The sequence below is a fragment of the Vanacampus margaritifer genome, chromosome 6 (genome assembly GCF_051991255.1).
Source record: "Vanacampus margaritifer isolate UIUO_Vmar chromosome 6, RoL_Vmar_1.0, whole genome shotgun sequence".
In the NCBI taxonomy this organism is placed as follows: Eukaryota; Metazoa; Chordata; class Actinopteri; order Syngnathiformes; family Syngnathidae; genus Vanacampus; species Vanacampus margaritifer.
Window position 1 is genome coordinate 30268098 of NC_135437.1, and position 24754 is coordinate 30292851.

The following is a 24754-nucleotide window of genomic DNA, read 5'->3' on the forward strand; positions in this document are numbered from 1 at the left end:
TTGAATGTTCTGTTGCAGTAAATAATGTTTTGTCACTGACTTTTGATTCTGGAATCCGGAATCCAAAACAGCTTGAATAAATAAAATGTTCAAATTGTCCAAAAAAAAGTGGCGGTCACACATATTTTATTTGAAAAATGGAGCACTAAATACAAAGTCCATGTACATTAAAAAAAATGCAGTATTTGAATAAAGGTGACATCATGTGGAGAAAACGTCCCCCGAATCATCATTTGTGAAGTTGGAAAATGTGATTTTGCTCGCTTGTGACATCACAGCGGAGCAAATGTCAAGAAACCCCCCACAGCAAACATCATGAACACGATGACGTTCCGGAGCCAAAAAGACACTTCGGGTGAATTGAGTAAAAGCCAAAAGCAAAAGGTAAGCAGTGCTGCAGCGTCAACACCAATCCAGCCTCGCCTTTGGCCTGGCGCATCGTGAGGCGGAACCGCCCGTAAAACGAGCCCATTTCGCCACCGCGACAACTAAATGAAATGTCCAAAATTCTTGATCCTTGAAGGGAAGGATGGAAAAAAAGAAGAAGAAGAAGTCACCTTTAAGCTTTCAATTGCCTTGAAGGGTTGACAACATTTGCGCTTCAAGTCCGACGCGCTCAGCGACTTCCAGACAATAAATAATAAGAAAATAGAAAAAAAGAAACTGTCCACAGGTCGGACGCGTCCTTCAATCGCCGCGAGCGCTCGGTGGTTTCATTCGGCGGCCCGCCGCTTGTCGCGAGCGTCGGGCTGCTCGTCGGGCTGCTCGTCGGGTTTGGCGTGGGTCCGCGGGCGGTTCCAGTCCCGCAGGCCGTCGGGCAGGCTGGTGTCCTCGTCCAAGCCGCCCGTGCCCTCCACAAACTCCTCGTACGTGGACTTCTCCTCGAAGGGTCGCGGGCCCAGCAGCTCCAACATGTCCGCCTTGTCCAGAACTTCCTTCTCCAGCAGACGCTTGCCCACCTGAGCACACCAGCCGACACACAACTCCACTAACCACGCCCACTTTTGTCCATTGAGTTGCACTCCATCTTGAAAATAATGCCGCTGATGGATTTCAACCACTGATCTGAAGATATGACTGGTTAGCCGAAGCCCATGCACGCACATGCTAGCCGTTGAAGCCACAGGGCGGCCATCTTGCTCCTCCTATCCCGCGAGCAGACTACTTTATAAACTTTAAAAGATTAGACATACACAGCTCATAGGCAGTCAGTATAGGGCTGTGTGTGTGTGTGTGTGTGTGTGTGTGGGGGGGGGGGGGGGGGGGGGGGTGGTCACCAGTTTTTAACAAGTGAAAAAAAAAAAATGTGGACGGTATGTGCTGCTTTGAAGACCCCCTTTTTCTTAGACCTTCGAGCCTAATATTAGATTTGGCATCTTAGGTTGAATTAGTTCTAATTCTTTCTTTAAGAAAAATGATTCCTTGCGGAAACATCATTAACTCGTTTGCTCCCAAAAACGTATAAATAGGTTCTATTTTAAATGTTTTTAAACAGATTTGTGAATAATGATAAAACCGAGCTATATTTTAATGCTCATTGCTGCAAAACGGAAACAGATAGAAATATACTTTTTTTTCCTGATGAAAGAAGAGACTCTAATCTTTGTTTTGCTAAATTCCATGTTTTGAGAGCAATAGAACACAATATTGTGCGGTAGTTGCAAAATCAGTCCAAATCCAGCAAAACAGCCGGGAGCAAAGGGGGTTGCTTCAGTGAAAATGGCCGCAAGTGAATTAAGTATATCATTTATCCATGTATTTAAGACAAGTTGTCAAATGTCTGAAGTCCTCTTGTTGATGTTTAACAAATTGCAAATAAAATATTCATCAATTTGGATTCCGTAAACGTTCAGAATATGTCGAGAAAGGTTTCCCGGGAGGAGCAAGATGGCGACGGCTGCCCGGTCCCATATTGCGATACGTACCAGCTCCACCAGGTCTTTCTTGTCCTGCAGCAGCCGGAGCGTGTGCGCGTAGGCCCGCTCCACCAGCGCGCGGACCTCGCCGTCGATGAGCTCGGCCGTGGCTTCGCTGTACGGCTTCTCCAGAACCATCTCGCCCTGGCGCGGCAGCTCGAACGACACCTGGCCCACCTTCTCGCTCATCCCAAACTGGACCACCTGAGCGGCGCCGCCGCACGACGGGACACCTTCAAAACACGGCCCGCTGCTAGCATGTGCGTGCGTGCGCGCGCACGTACCTGCGCGTACGCCGACTGCGTGACCTTCTTGAGGTCGTCCTGCGCGCCGGTGGTGACGCGTCCGAAGAAGACGCTCTCGGCGACGCGACCTCCCAGCATCATGCACATCCTGTCGAAGAGCTGCTCGCGGCTGTAGAGGAACTGCTCGCGCGGGAGGTACTGCGCGTAGCCCAGGCCTTTCCCGCGGGGGATGATGGACACCTGCGCAACCAGACGCGTCAGCGGGAGCCCCGCCCACCCTCCGCCGCATCACGTCACCTTGAGCAGCGGGTCGGCGTGCTCTAGGAACCAGCCCACGACGGCGTGGCCCGCCTCGTGGTACGCCACCGTCTTCTTCTCCGTGGGCTGCAGAACCTGCGTCTTCTTCTCCAGACCTGAAACGCAAACGTGAGGACGAGGAGGCAAGGAAACGGCGGCGGCGGCGGCGGCGGCCCGACCTGACCTCCGATGACCCTGTCGATGGCCTGCTCAAAGTCCTTGTGGCGAACGTGCGGGTGGAGATGTCGGGCCGCGATGAGCGCCGCCTCGTTGCAGACGTTGGCGATGTCGGCCCCTGCGCGCGCACGCACACACACAAAGACGTTTCATCGTCACCTTTCGTTTCGGGCGGGGCGCTAACGTGCGCTCGTCGCCGTTACGTGCCGGTGAATCCGGGCGTGGCGGCCGCCATCTTCCTGGCCAGCATGTCTTTGTCCACGTTGGGGTCCAACTTGATGGGTCGCAGGTGCACTCGGTAAATGGACGCCCGCCCTTTGATGTCAGGAGGACCTGAACGCCAACAACAACAAGCACAGGTTTTACTCTGACGCCCCCTGGTGGCTGCTTCCGCTAACTGCATGCTGCTTGACACGTGCCGTGTCACGCCTGGAAGGGCGTGGGAGAGTTTTGGGAGTTGAGAGAAAAAGCGACAATTGGGCGCCGAGAGAGAGGGCGTGCAAGTCTGCGTGTGAGAGTCAGCGAGCGAAAGGGTACAATGTGAGAGAGTGACAATTTCAGAGAGACAGAGTGAGAATGGATGACAGAGGCCACATGTGAGAGCAAAAGAGAGAGAGAATAGAAAGAAAAGAGAGAGAAAGCGATAGCATAGAGAGAGAGACATAGAAAGAGTTAGAGAGAAAGAGGTATAGAAAGAGAAAGAACGAGAGAGAGAGAGAGAGAGTTTCCTTCCCACGAGTCGCCGCGCGTCGCCGTCTCACCGATGTAGATCTGCCTGTCGAAGCGTCCGGGCCTCATGAGGGCGGGGTCGAGGACGTCCGGTCTGTTGGTCCCGGCCAGGACCACCACGTTGGTGGCTGTGTTGAAGCCTGACAACGGCAAAGACGGCCAAGGTGAGAGGACGCCAGCGATGAGAGGACGCCAGCGATGAGAGGACGCCAGCGGTGAGGACGCGTGCCGGCCACGCCCACTGACCGTCCATCTCCACCAGCAGCTGATTGAGCGTGTTCTCCTGCTCGCTCTGGCCGCCAAAGTTGCCGCCTCCTCGCTTGCGGCCCACCGCGTCGATCTCGTCGATGAAGAGGATGCACGGCGCGTTCTTCCTCGCCATGGCAAACATGTCCCTCACCTGTCAATCAAGCCTTCCTGTCAGCGGCGTCCCGTAGGCCAGGACGCCGTTGAAAACGAGGCTTTCAATCTCAAAGGGATATTTGCCGGTTAAATAACGGTGGCCCGAGTCACACTTTTGTCCTATTTGAGCTTGAAAGGATCATTTAACAAGGATACGTTCAAAGGGAGACGTTGGACTCATTGTCGCATTTTCAACAGGAAGGAGATCGGATTTGGTCCAAAACGTCACTTTTCATCCAAAAATCATTAACACCTTTAAAAAGTCTTCTTTTTTTCCCCCCACCTGCTGAAGATGACATCACCTGTGCTGCGGAAATGTCATGCTGTTGAATCATTTTCTTGAATTGTCACCTTGAAAACATGTCGACTGCTTGCGGTCATTTATTTTGTGTGCCGATATCGATATCGATATCGATATCGATATCGGACAGATATCGGACGTTTGGCTCCTTTCTGTCCCCTTTCATCTTTTATAAAGAATGAAAGAATGGAATTGAATTTTGTCTCAACGAGTCAAGTCTGTCTTTGTTGAAGGTGCACCGTCCCGCCTCCCGCGCTCACCCTGGCGGGGCCGACGCCCACAAACATCTCCAGGAATTCCGAGCCGTTGACGGTGATGAAGGGAACGTTGGCCTCGCCGGCGGTGGCTTTGGCCAGAAGAGTCTTGCCGGTACCGGGAGGTCCGGACAGCACGGCCCCCTACGAAAAGACACGCAATTGATGGACGTGTTAAGGATTGTGTTTATGCGCACATCTGGACCAAAACAACAAACTTACATTCACGTCCTCTTTTTCGACAGTAAAAGCAAAGAACGGATTGAAAACATCGCTTGATTGATTTTCATATTCTCTTCAAATGCTTTTTGTCTCCTGCGAAATGCGTTTGAAAGGAACTCGAAGCCGTCTTTTCAAATGTCGTCTCAAAGTACACAATTGTGGCTTGGGCTGGAAACGGGATTTATGCCGGCAAGACCCGATTTGATGGGAAGTACCTTGGGGATCTTGGCTCCGAGGTCCTGGTACTGCTGCGGGTTCTTGAGGAAGTTGACAAACTCCAGGATCTCCAGCTTGGCCTCCTCGCAGCCCGCCACGTCCTTGAACTTGACCTGGATGTTGTCCTTCATCATCTTGGCGGTGGACTCGCTCATGCTGAAGGGCCCGCCCCTGGCGCCGCCGGGGCCCATGCCCATCGGGCCGCGGCGCAGCGTGAGCAGCAGGAAGCCGATGAGGAGCAGCGTGGGGATCATGCTCATCAGGAAAGACCTGCGCAAAAGACAAACCTTGCGGCAACGGCGGGCGGGCGACCTGCGGCGGTTCGGCGCGGCGCGGCGCCCACCCGTCGCTCTCGGAGCCGTAGACCACGGCGCACCGGCGCGACGACTCCATGCCGAGCTCCAGGTGGGCCGTCTCCAGGTTCCTCTCAAACGTGTCCACGCTGCCGATGTTGAACCACACGTAGCTCTGCACGCGCAATCACAATCAGGTCAAAGGTCAAAAAGAGCTGGGCCGCAAGCCAAAATGAGGACATCAAGGTCAAAAAGTGACAGAAAAGATATCCACGCGGAAGCTCAACCTTCATCGCTTCCGTCCGTGACCTCACCGCTTCGGCGGCGTCCGCGCCGGGCAACAGGACGACGCGCACATACTGCTTGTTGACCACCTCCAGACGATCCACCTGCACGCACACGCGCAAAAAGAAAAAAGTGGCCATCAAGCGCAACGTGGCGGGCCAAGCAGGACGGCGTTCGTACCACGCCGCGGCCCAGGTAGCGCTGCACAAAGTCCTTCCAGCTGATCTCGCGCCCGTTGTCGCGCAAGTACAAGTAGAGCAGCGTGGAGGCGGCGCCGGCCGCCGCGACCGCCAGGTAGCGGAAGTCCTTCTCGTCCCACGGGAAGTCGCCCTCAACAACAAACAGGAAGTGCCGCAACATCAACAGGAAGTTCACTTGAGAGTCGTCATCTGGCGTCTTTGTTTATTTTCGGGCATATTTTGCACATTTGAATCAAGTTGACATGCGGCGTGACTGCAAACAAATGCGTCACATATTGAAATTGGTTCCCGAGACGAACGTCATCGCGCGCTCCTGGCAAAAATCCAACATTTGCACACGTTGTGTTTTTAAACTTGCCTCTGTGATTCACTTCTTCTTTTTGCTGCCATTTTTCAAATAAGATCCATTTCATACATGTTCTCTCAAATGCTATTATGGTTGAAAAACGATGATCCCTTTTCACACTGCTTATCAACGCCACCCATTTTCCTGGTCACTACGCTGTGTGAAAGGTAGAAGGAAACGGGGGGGGGCGAAGGCAAGCCTGCGCTTTCCCGTCTGCTGAGGCCGAGACGCAATCAAAGATGACACGGATTTCATGCGCCGAACCTTCTGCATTCGACTCCACCAGTCCTTTTTTGCTCCTCCTTTCTTGCCGCCTCCCGCCCGTCCTCCTCGTCCTCCTCCTCCGCCTTCTCCTTTGCCATCTGGAAATCACAAACAAAGCCGCTGACTTTTTCATGTACTCAAAGGCATTTTTTGCAGCTGCCAGACACGGCAAGACGTCCGCGCCGGATCGCGTCCAGGCGGGCGCTCACCTTTGGGTTCGCCGGAATAAAGACGTCGCTGAGCCAGCCGGAAGCTGCGCGTGGACACCAAATTGGCCGCGGGTGGACACGCGCTCTGAAAAGAAAACGGAACCGAGACCCATTCAAATCTTGACGCAATCTGCAGAGAATAACAAATGTATTCTAATATCCTACAAAATGTGTTTGATTTGAAGTTGCACATCCAATCTTTAAAGCTGAAGCGCGAGATGTGAACTCAAACAAAATCCTTCAACGGCGTTTGTCAACAACATCTGGATATTTAGTAGCTACAGTCACGCTTTGGACTGCCTGCCAACCCGAAGACAAGCGTGGAACCGAATTCCATTTCATTCATGAGCTATCACATTCCTTCCTAATTCTGCTTAATGACGGGAAGAAACGATCGGGACAAGGACGGCAGCTCTTCATTTCTCCATATGAGCTACCACGCTGACGTCACGTGACCTTCCACATCAATGAGCTGTTACGTCAGCACTTTGCTTGCCTTGCGTCCGCTTGGCAGTGACGTCAGCCAAGTCGGAAATACAACTTTTGCACATCTATTGATTTATTTGCTTGTGGTGCGCAATGAAGTGAGATGTGACACGATCGCATGTCACGAGTTGCTGGCGTCCAAAAGTGCATATGAAGGAGGGGGAAGAAAGTTGAGATGAAATCATCCGTCATTCGCTTCATGGACACGAAACGTCCGCCCTCACATTTCATCAAGTCGTGTACGTTCAAGTTGCTTCGTTTCGTTCCTTGTTGCGAAATGTGAAGCCATTGGGAGCAAAAGGAGACATTTGACCGTCCCTGTACTTTGACACATCGCTTCTCCAAATGAAGTCACCGCATGAGAAAAAGCAAATGCTTTCTGAACAGAAACAGAAAAGTCCGCTAACAAGCGCCAAGAGTCGATTACCGGCACGGCGAAGCGCGCGGATCCGCCGACGAAGCGCAGCCGAGTCGCGACAAGGGCAGCCCGGCAACACAGAGGCCGAGCGGCCGCCGACAGAAGCCTCAAGAGCGGCGACATCCTTCCGTGCGAGCTCCGTGCGAGCTCCGAGCGAACGGGAGCACACAAAAGGTCGAAGTTGCTCAGACGCAGCTCGCCTTCTTTAGCTCATCGTTGTGCTGTTATTGAACGAGGAGCAACGTCAAATGTCAACCGAAAGCAGGCAAAGACCCGAGGGGTGGCCTACTCGGACGCCTGACGAGAAATAGAGAAATAAAAAGCATATATAGCCGCGTTAAGCTATTTTAATGATTATTCATTGATTATTCGCTGTTTTACAACATATTTATGTGTTGTACAATTATATTAAGATTTTATTCTAGTCTAACCTGGTTTCATTTAGACCAGGCACCAACAAATCAACAAGGGAACCTCATTGTGGAACTTATCCCTGATTGGTGGAGAGAAAGAATCGCCCGCCCCTGAAACGCAACAAAACGTGACTGTGCTTTTTTTTTTTTTAATACCCAGACTACAACATCAATCCATTCAAAGTAAAAAAAAAAATACATAAAAATAAATAAAACTTTATTTTAAATGAAATATATTTATTGTCAGCACAATCACAAAAACAATACGTTCGTGTCATCTGTGAGCGTGAAGGCCACGACACAAAAAAACACGTTTTCCCCTCTCTAAAACTAGTTGATTTAATAAAATAAAATTGGTTGATTGTTTCAAAGTAAATTAATTATCAATAATCACAAGAGAAAATGAGAACTCAATTCAATTGTACAATTTTACATACTTTTGTAGGCTTCATTTGCAAAACATGTGGCCCATTTGTTGACTAGAAAAATCAAAATGGCCAGCACATGATTAGCAGGGTAACTTGATGCTCGTAGCGGGGGGGCAACCAAGTCCACATGGGTGGCCCCCTGTCGCTGTCGGGGTCAACCCTGGCCACCGACTGGCCCTCGGACGGCGTGTGTTCACTCACAACATCAAAGTTTACAATTGGGTCAGTGGCACACACTGCTGTGGTGGCTCCAAATCCAAGTTCATCAATATGTATTATTGATGACATGGCAAACAGAAAAAAAGTATTGTTTTTCATGTGTGTGCGTGTGCGTGTGCGTGTCAGCGGTCCTCAGCTTCCCATGTACGTGCTGTAGGAGAAGCGGCTCATGAGCAGCGGCAGATGAATGTTTTGCATTGAATCGGTGACGGTGAACACCACCTGTGGTACACACACGTGGATAGAAAGATGATTACAATCGTTATGAACGACACTCAAGCCGAAAAGCTCAACACCCCTGAGATCGCAAGATTGGGAACTCGGTTCAAATTGGCCTCAAGTCATACAAAAGTGCAGTTCAGTGAGCGCCAAAGAATGAGCTGTCAATTCTTTGGCTTCCTACCCAAGCCTAAAATAGGACAAAAGGTCTTTTTTGTTGTTTTTTTTTTAATTGGTGGGGGGCAAAAACTGTCTCCTTGCAAATGTGACCTCAGCATAGGGATAGAAGGAGTCTCGATCCAGGCGGGTCCAGTACGAGCCGGTCTCAAAGCGTAACTTGTACATCCCCGGGACGAACGCTTCCTGGCTGATGAGACCCGGGCAGCGTCCGTCTTCGTCCGTCGTCCTGAAATAGGACATCCAAACAAACAAACAAAGAGAATCATGTCTTGGAAACGTGGACGGCATCGCACCAGGAGGCAAACAATGTCCCAACAAACCATTTTACGACGGAATTGAATGTCATTTGCACGTTTGCCGCTCAAACTGCTCAGTCCACATTTATTTATTCCTTTTCTGTTTACAATTTACAACGCAATTGAACTGCATTTTTCTTTTTAATGAAGTCGATGAATGAGCCAGCCCAAGCATGTGTTTAAAAAAAAGAAAAAAAGATTAGCTTTCATTTGTTTTTGGATCATTATTATGAATATATTTTGTTATTTTTTTAATTAAATGAATTATTTTATGTACAGTAAATAAAAAAAATCAATATTCTGTACATTGAATGTATTCCTTCAGTGTGTAAAATTTTGCGCCATCTAACGGTGAACTAATAATTCATTTTAAAAATCTACTATTGATTTCAATAACATGCAAAAAAAATGTTCTACCACCATCAATGTACTCAAAAAAAAGAAGAAGATATAATTGTATTGAGGTAAAGTAGTAAAAGACGAAACGTAAATGTATTGCGCGGTTGAAGAAAAAGTCACCGCGACATGTTGGAACATTTCCTTGATGTGATTCTTTTGTGTGCCACTAGAGGGAGCCGCGTGTGCGTGTCGCGGGGTGCGCGGCGTACCCCACGTTGAGGAGGTTCCACAGCTTGAGCTGCGAGTCCAGTCGATGCAGGCTGAGGGCCACGCGTGCGGCCGCAACGCCGTCGCTGGTGTTGAGCACGTGCGTGGTGAGCGGGCTGCGCTCTGACGTCATCGTCCACCGCAGCAACAGCAACCGCCTCCAGAAAGCGTCAATGGATGCGTTGGCAAATCAACACGCATACAAAAAGGAAAGGCAGCAAATGTTGTGTGAAGCGAAATGTGAAAAACTTTAAGTGGTTATAATAAAGCAGCTGTGTTGTTAAAAGTCAGTTTTAGTAGCTTTTTTTCCACATGAACACATTCATTAACCCCCCCCCCCAAAAAAGACAATTTTTTCTCTGAATTCACGTTAAACCAACATCTTGTAAAAGTCAAATATTCATATTTTTATTGCTGCGAGTGTTCATTAAGGGAGCACAAAAGAAATGACATTTTCATTTGTTCTTGGTTTTTCAGATTCGTTTAACAACATTTCTGATCGTTTTTGCTGCCAAATCCGAAATGAAAGCGTGGCACGAACGAGCGCACGAAAACAACAGAAGACGAATTGACAGCCTCGAGAAGTCCATTTGAAAACAAGACCAAGATCCAAATAGGTGAATAGTAAAAAAGTGTGTTTACCTGCTGATGAGTCGTCTGCTGCTCAAACTGTGCCGTTGGTGCGTGACGGCCAGACGTGCACTGTTTGCTGTCAAAGGTCGTCGTCTTTGGAATGGAACCCCCCCCAGAAAAGTCAACAAACAAGCCAGCGCTCGTCGGTTTAATCATCAATGCTAGCTCATTTTTTCAGGAAATGACACTCACGTCATCCCAAGCGTTTGCTTCTGGCCTTCAACCGCATTTTGTGATCACTAAACTTAAACACTTTCTCGTGGAAATTGAATTTCTACTTTTCAAAATCATGACATGCTTCCATTTTGCTTGCAAGCTTTGAAAACGTGCTAAAGCTAGCGCTTCATTTCCACCTCGCAGCAAAACAAAAGCGCAGCCATTTGGCCAAATTGGTGAATGCTTAGGGTGCCGTAGGTGGCTACAGGAGAAACAAAACAAAAAAGTTCAATCGTGACGACGGGACCCGAGTCCCTGACTCACAAGCACCGCACGCATCTGGAACTTGCATGCAGTCAAATGATTGACACCGGCAAGGTCAGCAGCCGTGGCCTGGCGCTGTGGTGACCCCCAACCGGCACGTGCTGTCCAGTCAGGGCGACCAGTCACTCGCGTCCCATCCAATCATGGCGACCAGTCCGCACACTTCCCGTCCAGTCATGGCCATTTTCTGTCAGTTGAATCGGTAGTTCAATCCAGGTTCCACCGTACACGCCGTCTCCCCCTGAGGTGTCCCTGAACGCCTGCCGGCGACTTGCGGCTACTTAACATTCAAGGCCGAGCAGCGTCAGGTTGTTGCGCAAGCGCGGCCCATTGAGGAGGCCTGAATGGCGAGAGAGGGGAGCGCTGGCAGCGCTGGGAGCGCCAGTGGCCCCCGCCAGCCAAGCAACCAGCCAGACCGCGCGGGACCAGCCACGGTGCGAGCCAGAGCAGCAGCAGCAGCTCAGCCCAGCCGGCCGGGCCGCCATGGACGACAGGATTCGGGTCCCCGACCGCGTCACCCTGAAGAAGGAGATCGGCCTGCTCAGCGCCTGCACCGTCATCATCGGTGAGCTCGTCCTCCTCTTTTCCTCGCCGTTAGTCAACGAGCGCTTCTCCATTCACGGCCAACGTGGAAGTCGCAAAGTTGGAACTCGCTCACTTCCTGTATGGCGAACGGCGCCCGGGTGGAGGCCGCTCTCGTTTGGAATGAACGACCGGCGGATGTGCAAACGTCCCGCGTGTGGATTAGGGGTGCACCGATCAATCGGCACAGATCGGAATAGGCGCCGATTTCCTTCATTTGGATCGGCCGATCTCTTAAAATAAAAGCCAACTTTTTCATCTCCCTTTGCAGACGTCTGAAAAATTCCGCCACTGTCTTCTCTTAGTAAGTCGACTAATCGGATTTTTCTTTTTCATTTGACAGCTTTGCAGTTCAAACAAGCCGGTATGATCTCGCGTATGTTGTTCAAAGTCTTCGACATTGAAGGTTTATGCTGTTGGTTATGAAAATAAATAAATAAGAAGACTTGTTAAAGATCAGTGATCAGACAGAAAATTGTGATCGGTGCACCCCTCGTGTGAATCGCACTTTTGAATACTTTATATTAGGCATGTAACCATAAGAGCAATATCGTGATAATAAAACGTCGTCGTGGTCATGCCACGATATTAAAAGCTGCTCAAAAAGTCAGGTTGATTTCCATTTGTGCAGTTCTAGCACCCCCTGGTGGTTAGTTTTTGTTGTTTTAGAGCCGTTGACATTTTCATCAGGCATGTTTTGGTCCTTCTATGTTTAAAATCCACCCTAATCATCAGATGAAGCGGAACGTAAGACGTTTGTGGAGCAACTCGACGTATGCTAATGAGGGCCTCAATATAAAGCGTTATTAGAAATTGTTTTTATCTTCTTCTTTTTTTTTACAAAATTGTGACTTTTTTTATATCGCCAACCTTCCCACAATTTCATGATAATTATCATATCGTGAGCTTCATATCGTATCGTTTTGGGCCCCCCATCCATCTCCTAAGAACAACTTTTGCGTCCCGCAATGCAGCGTTAGAAAAGCAGCTGGTGAGAAAGTCGCTTTTACGGACAAAATTTGAAATTGGCCGTGCAGAAAATGCACAAACTTTTTTGTGTTTTTTCAAATCCAAACACAAAATGAATCCGTCTGGAGGACGACAGAAATGCGATTTAGGGAGGATTTAGGGATTTAAGGATTTACTGTTGAGGATTTGGACCATTTTGAAGTTGAAGAAGGTCTGAAAAGGATAAATGGATGCCGAAAACGGTTGTCATGTCTCAATTGTGGCTGACGTGTCGAATTGGGACGGGCCCCTGCAGGGAACATCATCGGCTCGGGGATCTTCATCTCGCCCAAAGGCGTCCTGGAGCACTCGGGTTCGGTGGGCGCGGCGCTGCTGGTGTGGCTGCTGGGCGGGGGCGTGGCCGCCCTGGGCTCGCTGTGCTACGCCGAGCTGGGCGTGGCCATCCCCAAGTCGGGCGGCGACTACGCCTACGTCAGCGAGATTTTCGGAGGCCTGGTGGGGTCAGTTGCTTTTTCCTCATTTGCCGCCGAACCCGCATCGCGACAAAAAAAGCGGCGGCGTGAATTTGTGCACAATTTACAACCTCCCCAGATGGAAAAGAATGAAGGATTGTTTTGGGGAAAAAAGAAAGAAAAAAAAGACTATCCATCATGCGTCTTTTCTTCAAGTGTGACGGACTTGGGCCCGATGAGCTCATTGATCCAATGCACAGCCTTGACTTATGAGAAGAACCAAGCTCATAGCTCAATCTACTCGCACAGCAGTACCTTGAGATGTGAGGGAATCCGCTTGAGAGTTTTTCCAGATATGAGCAGTCATTTGGCCAATTTTTCAGACTTAAGATACGAGCGCTGTGCGGTGGCAGTGAAGTCAACAACTGTTCAGAGCCACTCCCAGCTGAAGTTGACTCCAAAACGGAACCAAAAACCTATCTTCCATACTTTTGGACTTCCAGTCCACTAGATTGATGCTAGCGTCAATTAGCATAGATGTTGCAGTGCTTTAACCCACAACTTCACAACATGTACTATGACAATATAATAACACATGTTAACATATGTTCTTTATCCTCTACACAGAACGACCGTACTGACAACTTATTATGAATCCTAGCGCCATTCGGGCGTAGCGGCTCAGCAACCAATCATATTGCAGCTTGTCGTGTCCTGCCAAGACCTCTAGTGGGATTCATCACAACAGCACAACAGAATCGGATCTGCCTGTCTCATACTGCCCCCATGTGGCCAAGGCACGCACACCAGCGTCTTGAAATTTTTTTTCAATGATGTCATGACTACATTTTTTATCAGGTATTTTGGATTCAAATACACATACAGGCAAGCAAAAAAAATCGAACCCGTGACAGCTCCTAACTGGAAAAACTTCACACAAAAACCCAATCAGCGGTGATATTCCTTTTTTTTTTTCTTCCAGGAGAGCTCAGTATTGTTCATTCGATTTGACATCATCATTGCTCTCCTTTTTTAAAAAAAACAAATAAATTAAAAAAATTTAATAAATGTTTTTTTTTTAAATATATATACATATATATACATATACACACATATATATATATATATATATTTTTGTATGTGGGTGAGTATGTGTAAGTGCGTGTGTGTGTGTGTGCGTGCGTGCGAGCGTGTGTGTATTCATCAGTTCACCTAAAGCCCATTAAAAAAAATCCCATACTAATAATATAATGTAATAATAAATTGCCAAATGCAGAAACATCAATGTAAGTTATCACGATGTAGTGGCTCTCGCTAACAAGACAGAATTAAGTAACCAGAATTAGGTTAAAAAAATTCTATATACGTAGACCATGTTTCTATAAATTTCGATATTTGGTTTTTATTTGAGGCCGATATTTTTTCCATTAAAATGTGATTTATGAGGAGGTTAGACCATTGGTCGATATTCAGAGTTTGCAAGAATTGTTTTTTTAGCGATAGTAAGGGCTACAAGTGTAGATTGAAATTGTTTATGTGGTAAGTCAGTTGTTGTTAGGTCACCTAGCAAACACAAGTTTGGAGATAAAGGTATCCTACAGTCCAAAATAGCGCAAAGTTTTTCTAAGACTTTAGTCCAGAAATACATAACCGGAGTACATAACCATAAAGCATGAACATAAGTGTCTGTAGTGTTTTGTAAACACTGGAGGCAAATGTCGGAGTCTGAGAGTCCCATTTTCTTCATCATATATTGAGTAATGTATGTTCTGTGATTAAATTTATATTGGATAAGTTGTAAATTTGTGTGTTTTGTCATTTTAAATGCGTTTTCACAAACTTGAATCCAAAAGTCAGATTCCGGAGCTATAGACAAGTCTGTGTCCCATTTCGAGATGGGTAAAGACATTTTATCCGTATATGAAAGTAGCTTATATATTTTTGAAAGTTTTTTGGTTGTTGTCGGAGAAAGCTTGTTAATATCTTTAGCTAAAACCGGCGGTTGGAGCGTACCCCGAAGTGTTGGAATTTTTTTCTTTATCATATTTTTAACTTGCAGATAATGTAAAAAAATTCCGTTTGTTATGTGTAGCCGGCTTTTCTAAATAAAGTAAGATGTCATCGGCATATAGATGAATTTTATGTTCTGTTACCCCAGAGTGAATTCCTTGAATCCTTCTTTCCTGGCGTATGGCTAATGCAAGTGGCTCAATAAATATTGCAAATAATAAAGGGGATGGTGGGCATCCCTGTCTTGTGCTTCTCTGTAAAGTAAAGCTCTGAGATATAATCCCGTTAGTAGTAACTGTAGCTTTGGGAGACTCATATAATACTGACACCCAGTGGATAAATGACTTCCCAAAGCCAAATTGATTTAAAACAGCAAAGAGGAAGGACCAGTTAACTTTGTCCAAAGCTTTTTCTGCATCCAATGATATAATAACTGCCTTTTTATCATGCCGCTGTGACATGCTAATAAGGTTAAAGAGTCTCCTAATATTATTAGTAGAGTGCCGATCTTTAATAAAGCCTGTTTGGTCGCTATGAATGATTGTCGAGATTACTGTTTCTAGTCTAGATGTGAAAGCCTTAGTGATAATTTTAATATCAGTATTAATTAGTGAAATCGGACGGGAACTTGATGGAAGGGTGGGGTCTTTTTCTGGCTTTAATAAAAGTTTAATTGCTGCTGTATTCATGTGTGGGCGTATGTAACCCTTAGTTTTAATTTCTGTTACTACTCTTAAGAATAGCGGAGCAAGCATTAACCAGAAGTGCTTAAAAAATATAGCCGGATAACCATCCGGGCCAGGTGCTTTGCCATTAGGCATACGATCTAGAGCACTGTACAACTCGTTTATAGTAAGTGGCGCATCTAACATGTCTTTATATTCAGTAGTTAACTGAGGCATATTTAAGCTACTGAGGAATGCCTCAATATGCTCAGGGTTAGGCTTGTTAGTTTCTAAGTATAGGTTACGATAATAGTTATAAAAAATGTAATTAATTTCTTCCGGTGATTGTGTGCATTCACCAGTTGTCCCTTTGATAGCCGTTATAAGAGACTTTTCCCGATTGCGTTGAAGTTGGTTTGCAAGAAATTTACCGGATTTGTTATTATATTCAAAGTTGTTATATCTCAATTGTTGTATTATAAATTCTGTCTTTTTAGTTAGCATATCATCTAACTGTATTTTTGTATTTTGTAAGTCAGTCCATATTTGGTTATTTGGGTTTATTGCGTACTCATCCGTCAGTTGTTTAATTTTATCTTCCAAGTCTTTTTCTGATTTTTGATCCTGTTTCTTTTTATAAGATGAATATGATAGAATTTTACCTCTAATTACTGCTTTCCCAGCTTCCAGCTTTCCCAGAGATGGCGATAGGTCTGGAGAGTCATTTATTTCCAAAAAGTCTGCCCATTCTTTCCTTATAATTTTGTCAAACTCTGCATCGTTTAGCAGTGAGATGTTAAACCGCCATGTCGGTGGTGGTTTAAAGGTATAATCAACTTGTAGGGAAAGTGAGACTGGTGCATGGTCGCTAATAATGATAGGATGTATTTTTGTAACAGTTTTATCAGCAATAGAGTTATTTGTAAGAAAATAATCGATTCTTGAAAAAGACCGGTGCACAGCGGAAAAGAAGGTAAATTCCTTCTTATTTGGGTTTTTAAGTCTCCAGCTGTCGTCGAGGCCAAAGTCATCCATATATTCCCCGTTTACTTTAGTAGATTGTAATCGTCTACATGTTGTATTATTAGAACGGTCAATTAATGGATTTAAGACTGTGTTAAAGTCTCCTCCAATAATAATAGTAGAGTTCGCTGCTAAATCAAACAGCTGAGAGAAAAATTCATGGAAAAAGGCCGGATCATCATTATTAGGGGCATATAAATTAGCAAGTGTATATATTTGATTAAATATAGTCACCTGAATAATAATGTATCGGCCCTCTGGGTCTGTTATTGTGTTGTTTAAAGTAAAGAGTAAATTCTTCATTATTCAGCGCTGATATTCCGACTTGACCGCACGTGTAAACAGTTGATTTTGTGGTCCTGGTTTCCGTGGCGACCCGCCGACCTAGCTAACAAAGCGCCTGCCTTGTGGCTGCGGTGTTGTGCCGCCGGCAGGTTCCTGTTGCTGTGGAGCGCCGTGCTGATCATGTACCCGACCACGCTGGCCGTCATCGCGCTCACCTTCTCCAGCTACGTGCTGCAGCCCGTCTTCCCCGAGTGCGCGCCGCCGTACGCCGCCACGCGAGTGCTGTCGGCCGCCTGCCTCCGTGAGTCCCCTCGGCCGTCCTGCCGGCAGGAAAAAACGCACATAGGTCACCTTGAAAGGTCCCACGCCGCACTTTTTGCAAGTAGCAAATGAGCATTTTCGAGCGATTGCAGAAAACCTTCATTCAATAACCTTTGATGCGGGAATCTGCTTTGCTGTGAGTGGACGGCTGCTCTGCTCAATTTGAAGATGGAAAACCTTCCTCTGATTGGTTGTTGGTGAAATGATCCCTGGATGGACTCCCTGAGTGGAGTGTTGAGGTATTGACCCCCCGCCCCCCAAAAAAGGGTTACATCCGACCAATCGAGCTGCTGGATGCGTGTCCGACAGATCATTTGGTTAAAAGAAGAACTCTTGAATGGTATCGCTGTTTTCAAGCGATGTCTATTGGAGATTGGGCCAACCGCTACAAATTGTTCTGACCAAGATATTGGTTCATCTGTGTTAGAGGCTGAACCCGTGACCCGCAGGATTCCCGAGAAAAAAAAAGCTAAACCCACTTGGAAGACATTCGGTGATATTTGGGCTGCTGTTGAATGTCAAAGCGCAAAGCAGCGTGGGTAATAAGCACAGGTGTCAACGGTCAAAACCGGGTCCAGGAAAGAAAAACCCTGCCAGCGTTCGGTGCTTCTTCTCTCTGCGGCTACAGCCAAACGCTGGCATGGTTTTTGCTTTCTAGACCTGGGTTTGACACCTCTGCTATTAAGCACACTCTAAAAACTGTCGGCTCAAAAGTAACCCAATTGTGGATCAAAAATGAAGCGATCCACTTTATGGGTCCGACTTGCTGGGTTGTTTTGTACAAAATGACCCCATTTTTGACCCAAGTAAAGGATCTGTCCAACATTTACGAGTTGGTTTACACTAAAAGATCCATTTCTTGACTCAAAGTTGGGTCAACTTGACCCAAGTCGAGGCTGGGTCCATTTTTGACTCACCTTTTATTAGAGCGTAGCATGAAGTGTGAGCTGCAGCTGTGTGATGCGGACTCACCCGTAGCCAATGAAGGGTAGTGGGTCCGACGTGTCTCCGACGTGACTCCGACGTGACTCCGACGTGACTCCGACGTGTCTCCGACGTGTCTCCGACGTGTCTCCGACGTGACTCCGACGTGTCTCCGACGTGTCTCCGACGTGACTCCGACGTGACTCCGACGTGTCTCCGACGTGTCTCCGACGTGTCTCCGACGTGTCTCCGACGTGTCTCCGACGTGTCTCCGACGTGACTCCGACGTGACTCCGACGTGACTCCGACGTGACTCCGACGTGTCTCCGACGTGACTCCGACGTGACTCCAACGTGACTCCGACGTGACTCCGACGTGTCTCTGACGTGTCTCCGACGTGACTCCTGATCCTGGCTGCAGTCTGGTGGTGTGACGGGGGTCCCCACCTCAGCCAATTGCTACCTGCGGACCGCCGATCCCTCTTTGGATGGCTGAAAAGTCTTGTTGGCAGCCAAAGGTCAGCATGGCCTCCCTCGGGTGCCGGTGGCGGGCTTTGTGGCGGGGCGCTCACGTTTTGTTGGTCCTTCGCAACGGAAACGAGCCGTCTGGCCAGGCAGACAAGCGTTTCTTTGTGCCGGCGAGCCGGGCCACCGTGAGAGCGCATGACACTGATGGATGAGACCCGAGCACAGCGCATTCCTCCAACCATGGAGACCCGCCCGCTCCGCACAACACCAGCAAGCCACACCCCCGTGATGGAGGGATGAAGCGGCGACAGGGGACACGGCCAGCATCTCAGAGACGATGATGGATGGAGCGGGGGGGACATTAGGGCTCCAGTCGGGGCTCCAGTCGGGGCAGAGGGAGGAAAGATGGAGGGATGGCGCAAAGGAAGGCTAGGATGGACAAGGGTTAGCATGTTGGGAGGGGGCGAGGATTGAGGAGGAAGGAGTCCAGTTGTCCTTTCTAGCTGGGGTGGGCGTCGTTTGGGGGCAGCGAAATGGGCGCCCGCTGCCATTTGCACACCGCCGCCCTCCAGACCGGCCTGGCAACACGCCCAATCCCAAAAGTAGCCGCTTATTATTTGTCATGGTGTGAGTGGGACAGACACCAACGTGGTAGCTCCGCCCACCACATGAGGAGCTCCTTCTACAAAAAACTTCACAGTCGTGGCACCTTGTCCTTTTCTAAGAATCGTGTCGAAGTGGGCACGAGTGTGTCGGCATTTGCGTGTGTGTTTGTGCAGTTCTGCTGACGTGGGTGAACTGCTGCAGCGTGCGCATGGCCACCCGGATCCAGGACGTGTTCACGGTGGGCAAGCTGCTGGCGTTGGGCCTCATCATCGCGGTGGGGCTGCTCCAGATCTTCAAGGGTAAGTTTTCTCGTCACGCTCGCCGCCGTCGGCCGCCAGCTGACTGTCCGCCGCCAGCTGAGCGTCCGCCGCCAGCTGACCGTCGGCCGCCATCGTCTTCCGGACCCTCTAGGGAACTTCGAGGCGCTGACTCCTCAGGCCGTCTTCTCCATGGAGCGGACCCCCTCGCTGGGGCAGATGGCGCTGGCCTTCCTGCACGCCTCCTTCGCCTTCAGCGGGTGGAACTTCCTCAACTATGTGACGGAGGAGGTGGTGGATCCCAGAAGGTGACTGCTGCCGTTGCTTCTTGCAGGAATTGGACTCGTGTTGAACACGTTTTACTGCTCGTCCAAAAGCCTTCGTCACTGCCAACCCTTCTGTGTGACCTTCCCTTCATTCTTGCTGGTGGTGAACGACGGACCGGATTTTATCCAGCAGGGTTCACCATTCCGGTCCTCAAGGTCTGAAGTTCCACAAGTTTTAGATATTTCCTTCTACCAACACACCTGATACTAAAGATCAGGATGGTTATCAGGCATGCTGATGAGCCGATTATATGAATCAGGTGTGCTAGTGGGCGGAATTATCTACAACCTGCAGGAGTCTGGACCTCGAGGACCGGAATTGGTGAACCCTGTTGTTGACCAGCTGCACTTGACAACAACAACAACAACCCCGACGTGACCATCAACAGACGTCAACATCCCCCGGAATATCAATAAGGGGGACTTCTTTCCTCTACCAGTACTGGTTGCTGTAGAAGAGTGTAGATACTTTAGGTCATAGGTCAGATCTTGATCATTTGAATGTGGTGTGTTGGAAGAGGTAAAGCTCTAAAAACATGCAGAACTGAGGCCCTGGAGGTCCGGCGTTTGAGAGCCAAGTTTTCGATGCTTGGGCAAGGACGGCCAGACTGCAGCATTGTCAGCAACTCCCGCCAGACCACCTGCCCGCCCCATTTGCAAGGCACTTAAGGGAGAAAAATATTCTGAAGTGGTGGGCTGTAAGTTCTTCTGGACCTCACTCACAGTCTGCTGGAGCCATTCCCCATTTCTGTGTTGTTTAATGCAAAAGGCAGTCAAACCTGACCCAAGCGGGTCGAGCCAGAAACATCATGGATGGTGAAGAACTGACCTTTGTGTTGAACGCGTGGAGTCAGTCAAGTATTTTTCTTCCATGTCCCATTTGCAGGCTTCGGGAATCCAAGTCCAGAAAGTAAAAACCCTGCCACAGCTTGGCTTTAGCCACAGGTTAGCTTTAGCCACAGCTTGGCTTTAGCCACAGCTTGGCTTTAGCCACAGGTGATTCCACTCAACTGGCAGGTCAATGCGCTCGTCTCCACCTGTGGCGTAGACGCACCTGTGGCTAGAGTCGAACTTATTTCCCGGACCAGGATTTGCAATTCGCCCAACTCTGGATTCAAGAAGACTTTTGTTTGCGAGGCGAAACGTCTTCAATATCCAACAGGATTCCATTTGCCTCTTTTCAGTCGACGATGGAGACCTGGATGAGGTTTCTGGTTTCATGTTTGCCGTCTGCTCCTGTCGGTGGTGTGTTCAGGAACCTCCCTCGCGCCATCTACATCTCCATCCCGCTGGTGACGCTGGTCTACGCGCTGACCAACATGGCCTACTTCTCGTCCATGTCTTCTGACGAGCTGCTTTCTTCCAACGCCGTCGCTGTTGTGAGTTTTCTAGCATGTTAGCATCGATGCTAGCACGGCAGTTAAGATAATATCATCATCATAATACAGTTAGCTTTTCCTAATGAAACATCTGTCAACGTGAGCAGGTCCAAGTAGCCGACTCTCTAGACGTTTTTTTTCCCACGCTTGGCTTAACCGAGCCCTCCTCTTGTTCAGACATTCGGAGAGAAGCTGCTCGGCATGTTCTCCGTCCTCATGCCCATCTCCGTGGCGCTGTCCACCTTTGGAGGCATCAACGGCTACCTGTTCACGTCTTCCAGGTGAGTGCCGCCTCCCCTTTGCGTCCGTCACGAGAACGCTGACCTCCTTGGCGCCGACAGGCTGTGTTTCTCGGGCGCCAGGGAAGGTCACCTGCCCAGCCTGCTGGCGATGATCCACGTCAACAAGTGCACGCCCATCCCTGCTCTGCTGGTCTGCGTACGTTCGAGCTCGCCGTTGGCCTGCAAGCGTGCCACTTGCCGCCGGCCACTTGCCGCCGGCCCGCCCGCCGGCCCGCCCGCCGGCCCGCCCGCCGGCCCGCCCGCCGGCCCGCCCGCCGGCCCGCCCGCCCCATCTCATGGACGTTGTGCCGCTTGCAGTGCGCGGCCGCCATGGTGATCCTGTGCATCGGCGAGACTCACAACCTCATCAACTACGTGTCCTTCATCAACTACCTGTCGTACGGCGTCACCATCGCAGGTCTGCTCTTCTACCGCTGGAAGAAGCCCGACCTCCACCGCCCAATCAAGGTCCCGTCACGCTTCTTCGTCTTCTTTTTTTTCCCTTCCCTTCCGTCCGTGGCTACGTGCGTGTAGTGGCTAAACCCCCGTGCGAAGAACGTCGCTTGACATTTGTTACGTCTCGACTATTCTGCCGGCGGTGAATCTCCCGAATGGCGCCCCCTCCGCCCGCAGGTGCGCTTGCTGGTGCCCGTGTGCTACCTGATGTTTTGGGCGCTGCTGTTGGGCTTCAGCCTCTACTCGGAGCCGCTGGTGTGCGGCGTGGGTCTTGTCATCATGCTCACCGGCGTGCCCGTCTACTTTCTGGGCATGCGTTGGAGGGCAAAACCAAAGTGCCTGAACCGCTTGATTGGTGAGTCGCCGTGACAACAAACCTGCGCGCACCAACACAAGTTACTCAAACAATGATAGGAAAATTCCACCCTCAAAGCTAGCGTCACTTTGCCATGTGAAATGCTGTCAACCAGAAGCCATTCCTGAAAAAGACAGGGGAAGTCGGCCATTTTGCTTTCAAACCGCCATTTTGGCCTCGTGATGGTGATGATGACGTTGTGTCAGATTTGGACCCATGTCCACGAGACAGACACAAATTGCACTCAATTGTGGTAACGTTGCTGTTGTGGTGCAGAGACGGCGACCTTGGTGGGCCAGCGCTTGTTTTTCGTGGTCTTTCCTCAGTTGGACCCCATCGATGCGGCCGAGGCTTCACCGCCGTCCACTTCGTCCGCCAACTCCTAGAAATGGACGCACGTGCGCACATCTTGTTTGGATTCCTCGCAGGCGCCTCATCCTGCGCTGCGCCCAAGCGTCCCCGTGTGACATTGACGGACTTCAGCCAAGCGGACGACTTTGCTTCCTCAGACTTTTGCATGTTGTTTTCCTCGCCAGCGCACAAAGTTCAACTTGCTCACGTCAGCAGCGTCTCCTCAAACGGAAGACGAAGGAGTCGCGCGGCATCCCGACGAAGGCCTCGACGTCGCACTCGAGTTTCCACGCAAAAGTCATTTACAAGAAAACGAGTGCAGGCAAATTTGTCAGCCTTCTAGACGGCACTTAGACCAAGTTCTAATGCTAAGTTAGCCACATTGCCTTGCGTTACGACATCAAGCCGAGGCGGCGCACATTTGACCAGAAAAATCCCGCAGCACAACAAATAACAAAAAGTACATCAACTAAAATAATGATCATGCTCAATTAATTGACAAATGTGATTTTTTTTTTTTTTTCGCGATGCCAATTCAAATTGGCTAATTGACTTTGGCACATGTGATGATGCTGATGCTAATGCTAACATGCAGAGTGGTTGGAAATCGTTGCTTCCCTGTCAAACCAGCTCACTGGCAGAATTGATCTGCTCAGTTAACCACGTGATTTTTATTCAACTTTTATTTTTCACTCCACTGGCTGCGACTGTTTTAATGGCTGAGGCAGGAAGGACGAGTTTTTCCGTGCTTGGAGGTCATCTTAGTGTTGAAATGTTACTGGAGTTTGTCACAAAATAATCTAGGTTGTATTTTGTACATTTCTACAGAAGGTCATTTGGAAAAAAATGTACAGTAGTTATGTTTTCATTTTTAAATCTTTTTTTTCTGGGGACCCCCGTTGAGGAGTCCTCGAACGTGGACCTCTTAAAACGTCACTGTTGGGTTTGTAAGGCCGTGTTACTTTTAAACACGTCTCTTGTTTACAGATGCAACTAAAACCTAAACAAGTGGATGCGAATCCATGTTTTTTATTCACCCTTTAAAAAAAAAAAAATCGATAAGAGATAAAGAATCAAATCGTTAAGCAGAATCAAAAACGGAATTTTAATCAGGAAAATCTTTTCGATTCCCATCCCTAGTAGCGTGATAAAGTTTATGTTTCAAAGTGATAAATTCCACACTTTATCATAATACATTTTACATTGCAACTTAATTCATTAAATAATTAACTGAATTAATGTGATAAGTTAAACGTTTTAACCCGACAAGTTCAACTTCCGCATTTGGTAATCCAAAATGAGGCATTTGACCTTTCGCAAAAGCCCCGCCCCACTCAGTTGACGCTTCCTGGTCCGCCATCTAAATCAGACTTGACAACGATTGAGGCTAAAGCATAAAAGTCTCAAGATAAGTCTGAAGTAAACAACGGAGTCTCTCTCCCAAATTGTAATCCCACAAAAGAATTCCTATTTTTAAGAAATGTACCTGTCAAGTCATTACATGTGTTTTTTGCAAGCCAAAATGCTACGTGTGCTGCTTGTACGATGCTATGTCCACTTTGTGTCAATTGACGAATCGTCACAGCCTTCGTATGATGAGAGCAAGCGTAAACTAGTTACTAAGCTAACATTAATAACAACCGTCAAGACAAACTTAGCGAGTATGTTGCAAAGATTGGCAAAAATTCACGGACTGCAGCAAGTTGACGTCCGTCGAGTCAAGATGTTTTTTCTGAGTCCGCGTCGCGTCAAATGCGGAAGCGCTCGCTGATTTGAAAAAAATGAGTGATGACTGGATGATGAGGATTTCCTGATCGTATTAAATCATCCTAAGTATAACTTTGGCGTCCAGTTTTGTGCATATTCTTGCCTGTAGAGCTGAAGTGACTTTGACAACGGCTTACTTGGTTGCTAGCTTGCCATATGGCGTTAGCTTAGCCCATTAGCCACTTTACAGGCTCTTACCCTGGAGCAAACGTAGGAATGCTGGTTTCTCTTGGAGACGGCCGGCGGGTTGAGGCGAATGAGGCGAGACGGAAGACGAGGTTTTTAGCCGTCGCCGTGATTGTTCAAAACAAAATGTGCAAAGATGCCGCATCGTCCAATCAGCTCCAAGTATTGTCCAGTAAGTCCCGCCTTTCCCGAACAGCTCTGCCTAGTGAAGTACCCGATTGATTATGTGAAGAAGTCCCTCGAGTCAATCACGATTATCAAACTGGCTGCCGAGGTCACGTCCACATACGGCTTCGGCTTTGTTTTTGGCCAAGGATGAGATGAGACTTCACCTGACAAACTGTCAGGAAGTAGTGAT

General features: G+C 48.5%; 3 protein-coding genes across 7 annotated transcripts; 1 reads left to right on the forward strand and 2 right to left on the reverse strand.

The window, feature by feature from the left end:
* Positions 1 to 109: 109 nt before the first annotated feature.
* On the reverse strand, positions 110 to 7523 carry afg3l1 (AFG3-like AAA ATPase 1). Of its 2 annotated transcripts, none has more exons than XM_077568230.1 (16): positions 7270 to 7522; positions 6357 to 6441; positions 6148 to 6245; positions 5518 to 5667; positions 5367 to 5441; positions 5103 to 5227; positions 4759 to 5029; positions 4328 to 4465; positions 3611 to 3764; positions 3397 to 3504; positions 2843 to 2968; positions 2643 to 2753; positions 2459 to 2574; positions 2201 to 2401; positions 1926 to 2120; positions 110 to 959 (listed from the first exon to the last, which is right to left on the reverse strand). In XM_077568230.1, the coding sequence occupies exons 1-16, from the start codon at positions 7381 to 7383 to the stop codon at positions 714 to 716; spliced, it is 2313 nt and encodes a 770-aa protein (XP_077424356.1). In that variant the 5' UTR covers positions 7384 to 7522; the 3' UTR covers positions 110 to 713. The 2 variants fall into 2 exon arrangements, with proteins under 2 accessions (XP_077424356.1, XP_077424357.1); XM_077568231.1 differs by having other exon boundaries at positions 924 to 1065; positions 7270 to 7523.
* Positions 7524 to 7899: 376 nt separating this feature from the next.
* On the reverse strand, positions 7900 to 10332 carry LOC144053064 (5-hydroxyisourate hydrolase-like). Its single transcript, XM_077567083.1, has 4 exons — positions 10264 to 10332; positions 9624 to 9779; positions 8810 to 8945; positions 7900 to 8542 (listed from the first exon to the last, which is right to left on the reverse strand). The coding sequence occupies exons 2-4, from the start codon at positions 9752 to 9754 to the stop codon at positions 8453 to 8455; spliced, it is 357 nt and encodes a 118-aa protein (XP_077423209.1). The 5' UTR covers positions 9755 to 9779; positions 10264 to 10332; the 3' UTR covers positions 7900 to 8452.
* Positions 10333 to 11089: 757 nt separating this feature from the next.
* slc7a10b (solute carrier family 7 member 10b) lies at positions 11090 to 24747 on the forward strand. 4 transcript variants are annotated; one of them, XM_077569523.1, is made up of 11 exons: positions 11090 to 11299; positions 12581 to 12785; positions 16870 to 17021; positions 19212 to 19337; positions 19450 to 19603; positions 20877 to 21000; positions 21178 to 21281; positions 21342 to 21438; positions 21600 to 21749; positions 21915 to 22092; positions 22419 to 24747. In XM_077569523.1, exons 1-11 carry the CDS (start codon positions 11218 to 11220, stop codon positions 22784 to 22786), a joined length of 1740 nt encoding a protein of 579 aa, XP_077425649.1. In that variant the 5' UTR covers positions 11090 to 11217; the 3' UTR covers positions 22787 to 24747. The 4 variants fall into 4 exon arrangements, with proteins under 4 accessions (XP_077425649.1, XP_077425650.1, XP_077425651.1 ...); XM_077569524.1 differs by having other exon boundaries at positions 21363 to 21438; XM_077569525.1 differs by having other exon boundaries at positions 22369 to 22623.
* Positions 24748 to 24754: the final 7 nt, after the last annotated feature.

Coding starts and splice junctions, on each gene's coding strand:
- afg3l1 (XM_077568230.1), bottom strand. CDS start 7,383: ATGTCGCCGCTCTTGAGGCTTCTGTCGGCGGCCGCTCGGCCTCTGTGT. Junction 5,228..5,366: donor GCGCGGACGCCGCCGAAGCG/GTGAGGTCACGG, acceptor TTGCGCGTGCAG/AGCTACGTGTGGTTCAACAT. Junction 2,575..2,642: donor CATCGACAGGGTCATCGGAG/GTCAGGTCGGGC, acceptor TTTGCGTTTCAG/GTCTGGAGAAGAAGACGCAG.
- LOC144053064 (XM_077567083.1), bottom strand. CDS start 9,754: ATGACGTCAGAGCGCAGCCCGCTCACCACGCACGTGCTCAACACCAGC. Junction 8,946..9,623: donor TGGAACCTCCTCAACGTGGG/GTACGCCGCGCA, acceptor GTCCTATTTCAG/GACGACGGACGAAGACGGAC. Junction 8,543..8,809: donor CCTTCTATCCCTATGCTGAG/GTCACATTTGCA, acceptor TGTGTACCACAG/GTGGTGTTCACCGTCACCGA.
- slc7a10b (XM_077569523.1), top strand. CDS start 11,218: ATGGACGACAGGATTCGGGTCCCCGACCGCGTCACCCTGAAGAAGGAG. Junction 21,001..21,177: donor CTTCCAACGCCGTCGCTGTT/GTGAGTTTTCTA, acceptor CCTCTTGTTCAG/ACATTCGGAGAGAAGCTGCT. Junction 21,439..21,599: donor TCCCTGCTCTGCTGGTCTGC/GTACGTTCGAGC, acceptor TGCCGCTTGCAG/TGCGCGGCCGCCATGGTGAT.